Below are 4,975 nucleotides of genomic sequence, written 5' to 3'. Positions count from 1 at the left end.
AATCTGGTTTATTAGCTGGGCGTTGGAGGGGTCCTGGGAAGCACTGGGTCTCCGGGCACCCATCCCCTCGGCAGGCCCCCTTCTCTGCCCTCCGCCTGTGTCTGTGGCAGGGAAGGGTGGCACTACCGGCAGGGGAAGGGGCTTCCCGCGGGGAGGGGAAGAGGCCGGGCGAGGAGTCCTAGCACCCCGCACAGGCCGCATAGGCACAGATCTCGCACGTGCTCGGGTCCTCCGCGATGGCCTCTGGACAAGAGAGATGGGTCCTCATGACGCCCGCGTCCCTTCCCCCAAGCCACCTGCCTCCCTTGAGCCAGAGCCTGAACACCCACCACCCAGCCCCCAGGAGACTCCGGCAGCACCCCACGCCAGGGCGCCTGGACCACGCGAGCCAATCCGAGTGGAGATTCTACCCAGAGAGGAGGGATCGGCAAGGCCAGGTGCTGGCGGACTGCTGGCAGCCCAGCCCGCAGAGAGAAGGCATTCCAGTCACGACTTAGCGTTCCTGGGAGCAGACAGGTGCCACAACTGGGGGCTTCCCGGACTCCCACCCTCGGTCAGAAAGGAGGCTGCTTACCCAGCCTCTGAAGGATCTCCTGGGCGTTGGACTCCTTGCAGAGAGGCTTGAGTTCTTCGGGAAAATCGGGGTGACTGCAGAGGGCGGGAACCTCAGATTCACCAGGGGTAGGTGCAAGCTTCTTGTAGTTCCAAATCCTGGGCTCCTGGATCTCCCAGAGGTCTTTGAGCTTCTTCACGGACTCCAGAGGAAAGGAGAAATCTCCATCCTGGAAGAGAGACGCCCAGTGTGGGAGGCCCGGCTGTGCCCCCTCGGCACCCTGCCCCTGCCCCAGGCCAGCAGTGTGCACTCAGAGCTCATGGCTCATGGCAATGGGAAGCAGCCGCTCCACCGCAGGGCCAGGTCGGGCTCAGTACAGGGCTCAGTGCTCAGACCTTACAGCAGCTCTGCTCTGTGACCAGGGCCACTCCAGAAGCCTTAGGTCCGGCATGTTCCATAGAAACAGAGAAGCGCTGGGGATGACAGGTGCCTGCTGGACAGGGCCTGGTGTGCTACTCTTAGGCAGAGGCTCAGTGACCAGGACCCAGGCATCCTGGCTCCCCGCCACACCTGGATGTCCTTCCCCTGCCTGAGAGCAGTGCCACATTTGTCTGAGAAGCCATAGAAGATGCTGATGAAGAGCTGGGCCCCTGGGCCAGCCTGCCCTGTCACCAGCACAGGCATGGGGCGGGAGGGAGGTGGGCAGACCCATCCTCAGGACCTGTGTGTTATCCCTGCAATTCCTGGGGCCCAGGTGGATTCTCTGGCAGAGCACAGAACTCAGGGGGACAGTCTGGGTTTGAATCTGGCTCCTTCACTTCCCAGTCGTGAGCCTGTGGCTTGTTAGCAAACCCTCTGAAGCTGTCCCCTCCTCTGTAAAATGGGATGAATTAGTCCCTTTCCCCCAGGGTGATGGGTGATGGGTGATGGTGAGGCCATGGCGAAGTCCTGGGGGAGGAGCCCACACATAGCGGGTGCTCAGCGAATCAGCCAATCACTGTCTCTCCAAGCACTTCTTTCTCTGGACTTGGGATGCTTTTACATGGAGTTTGAGGGGTAAGGTGTTTGGGACGGGACTGAGACAGAGTTTGCCAGCATCCTAGTCCCCAAAACAGGATGTTCTCTTAGGGCAGGCCCTGAGCACTGCAGGCCGAGCGCTGGCTGGCCACGGTGGGCACAAGAACTTACCTGTACGGTGACCGCCCCTGCCAGGGCAGCCCAGGCACCGAGGAGGCACAGTGCCGAGAGCAGGAAGGTGTTCATGGCGGCGGTGCCGGGAGGGAGCAGGGCTGGTTCTGGGTGCCGGAGGAAGCAGCAGGGTTTTTAAAGAAGGCAGGTTACTGAGTAACCCGGGAGCCTTTGTCAGAGTTTGATCTGTTCACCTGTCAGGCCTCATCAGATAAGGCTCCAGACAGCTCTGGGAGATAAGAGCCCAACCCCTCCCAGGGCACCCACCTTGACCCAAACCGGGCTGTGGCCTGCATTCACTCATTAGTCACACGCCAGCAACTGCTCTGGGCCCAGCTCTGTGCTGGGTTGAGGCCTGCAGGCCAGTCCTGCCCTAGCAGCCTGAGGTCCAGACCCCAACCATGGCCAGGCAGCAATGGCAGGGGACAAGGCTGCCTGGAGGTGGAGGGGTCACAGTGGTGCCGTGCAGGGCCATCTCCCCAGCCCGAGTTCTGGAAAGTGGCTGGACACAGTCCTGAGAAGGGACTTGTAATGGGAAGGGGATGGTAAAGGACATTTCATGCAGGGGTGTTACCTCCCCACAGCCAGGAGGTGAGGCAGGCCTAGAATAGCCAGGGAAATGTGGCCAATTTCAGCCTGAAGAGGGGAGCTTGGGAGGCGACCTCGGATGAGAGTGGAGGCCGCAGACCCAGGCCAATGCAAGATCCAGCTCTGTAGGGAAGGCCTGGACTCTGCCGTCCCCAGGCTGCTGCGGCCCCACCCACTGCCCCGTGTGGATGTGCTTGAACTTGGGCGAGTGCTTTCCTGTCACCAGGTCTCATCGTCCCTCTGTCCTCCGTGGGGACACGAGGCTCCCTGTGAAGCAGACATCACTCTGTTGAGGAAGGAGGGAGGCCGAGCAGTGCTGGGCTCAGAACCTGTGCACACGGCCCTCGGCAAAGGCGCCACAGTCACTCTGAGCAGCAGCCGCTGCAGCTCTGGCCACCACCTTCTGGCGACCCCCCACCGGCATAGCCACCTGGGCTGGCCCCCTGTCCTGCCTGTGCCGTGGCCTCAGAGTGCTCTCGCCCAGGCCTCTCAACCCCCTTGCCCTGCAGGTACCTTCCCTTCCGTGGACGCGGTGGGGTGGCACAGTGTGCTCTGTGCGGCCGTCCACGGGAACCTAGCACACAGGAGCAAGGGTGGCCCTGGTGTCTCATCTTCCTGCTCTGCACAGCTGGCCAGATGCCAGGGCGCTCCTCTCAGGGACAGGTGGGGCGGGAATCCCCAGTGGGGAGTCCACCCTGAGGAGCAGAGTCAATGGGGGAACTGACCACAAAGGGCTCGGCCTGGGAACGCAGTGGCCACCTGGCCCACTCCCAGCCAGCCCTCGAGGCTACGCCGGGCTTCCCTCCCCTGGGCAGGGGGAACTGACCACAAAGGGCTCGGCCTGGGAGCGCAGTGGCCACCTGGCTCACTCCCAGCCAGCCCTCGAGGCTACGCCGGGCTTCCCTCCCCTGGGCAGGGCACATGGGTGGGACGTGCTGAGGGCAGTGTGCACATGAGTGTGTAGGTTGAGGCATGCATGTCTGTGTATGTTAAGGTAGATGTGCATGGGTGTACGCTAAAGTGTGTGTGTGCACTGAGGTGTGTGTATGCACTGAGGTGTGTGTATGTGTACACTGAAGTGTATGCACATGTGTGTGTGCACTGAGGTGTGCATGTGTGTATACTGAAGTGTGTGTGTGCACTGAGGTGTGTGTATGTGTACACTGAAGTGTATGCACAAGTGTGTGTGCATTGAGGTGTGCATATGTGTGTGCACTGAGGTGTGTGTATGTGTGCACTGAGGTTGTGTGTGTGTGCTGAGGTGTGTGTATGTGTACACTGAAGTGTATGCACATGTGTGTGTGCACTGAGGTGTGCATGTGTGTGTGCACTGAGGTGTGTGTATGTGTGCACTGAGGTTGTGTGTGTGCGCTGAGGTGTGTGTGTATATACGCCAAAGGGTGTATCTGTACACATGCCAACTTGTATAGTATGCTGCGTACCCCAAGATGTGTGTGTGCATGTGCACACACTGAGGGGTGTGTGTATACTATGACGTGTGTGTAACCACATGCTGAAGTATGTGTAGACACACTGAGGTAAGCATCTGCGTACACCAAGGTGTATGTACACCGAGGCATGCCCATGTGCCTGTGTGGTGCGTGTGTGTCTGTGCATGCCACTGAGGTCTCCATGTCCAGTCCACCCAGTTGCCTGCTGCCTCTGTAAACCGAGTGCAGGGCGAAAGGACGCACAGGAATGGGCCGGAAGGGTTGGGGCAGGCTGGGTGCTCAGGACGGGAGCAGGAGTGACTGGGTTTGGTGGGGGTGAGGTGGGGATGCGGCTGGGTGGACTGGCTCAGCTGGGATGGAAGCGCGCATCAGGAAGGCTGAGGGTGGCGCTGGGCCTGGAAGTCCGGCTTCGGGCAACTTGCGCTGAGACTGATGTGGAAGTTGGGTTATGGGCTGGGGTTCGGGGTAAAGTTAGGGAGAGACTGAAGTCGCAGTTAGGGACAGGAGTTCAAGACTCAGAGTGGGTTAGAATGAAGTCAAGGATGGGGATGGGGAAGCGTGAGAGTTAGGATCAGATTGGGGTACAGTTACGGTGGGGTCGATGTGGAGACTGACTGCCGTGGAGCTGGTCGGGGAGGTCAGGGCTCCTGGGCGGGGCTAGGCCTGCAGTGGCGCCCATGGTGAAAGATGGCCGTGTGGTCGGGTTGGCTGGGTCTACTGTCGGGGCTGGGGCTGGGATTAAGTGCAGGGCTGACACTGAGCTGGGCTGACGCTGTGTAGACGTGGGCTTGCATGGGGCTGCTGTGGGTTGAAGGAACCCTTTTCTGGCTCACTTGGGTTTCTCAATCTTTCCCCTCCTAAGTGTGGCAGGTAAAGGGAGGAGTTTTGGTTCCTGAAGCCTCTCTCTCCTGTAAAGTCTGGCCGGGGCTTGCCTGGCAAAAGACAGAAATGGGGTTGGGGAGTAAGTGTCAGAGTGACCTCACGCCACACTGTGGGAAAGAGGAAGTGGCCCTTTGGGTCCTGCCCTTCCCAGCTCCACCTCGGACAGCTACCTTGGGAAATGGGAACCAGCTCCCCTTCCCTTGCCCCCCTCCCCAACCCCCTTTTCAGCCTGGGCCCAGCTGGGAATTCATCCCCGCCCCATTCCTACCCCCCCCCCACTTACCCAGGGCTCAGGGACATCAGCAGCGGGACC

The 4,975-nt window shown here is 60.4% G+C and overlaps 1 protein-coding gene across 1 annotated transcript; it reads right to left on the bottom strand.

Annotated features, from left to right (window-relative positions):
• On the bottom strand, positions 1-1,858 carry GUCA2A (guanylate cyclase activator 2A). The gene is made up of 3 exons (XM_006164915.3): positions 1,742-1,858; positions 575-782; positions 1-243 (listed from the first exon to the last, which is right to left on the bottom strand). Exons 1-3 carry the CDS (start codon positions 1,814-1,816, stop codon positions 179-181), a joined length of 348 nt encoding a protein of 115 aa, XP_006164977.1. The 5' UTR covers positions 1,817-1,858; the 3' UTR covers positions 1-178.
• Positions 1,859-4,975: the final 3,117 nt, after the last annotated feature.

The sequence above is a fragment of the Tupaia chinensis genome, unplaced genomic scaffold, assembly GCF_000334495.1.
Source record: "Tupaia chinensis unplaced genomic scaffold, TupChi_1.0 Scaffold143758_1, whole genome shotgun sequence".
NCBI classification, from domain to species: domain Eukaryota; kingdom Metazoa; phylum Chordata; class Mammalia; order Scandentia; family Tupaiidae; genus Tupaia; species Tupaia belangeri.
The sequence above is the reverse complement of the archived record's forward strand: the minus strand, read 5'-3'. Positions and strand labels throughout refer to the sequence as shown.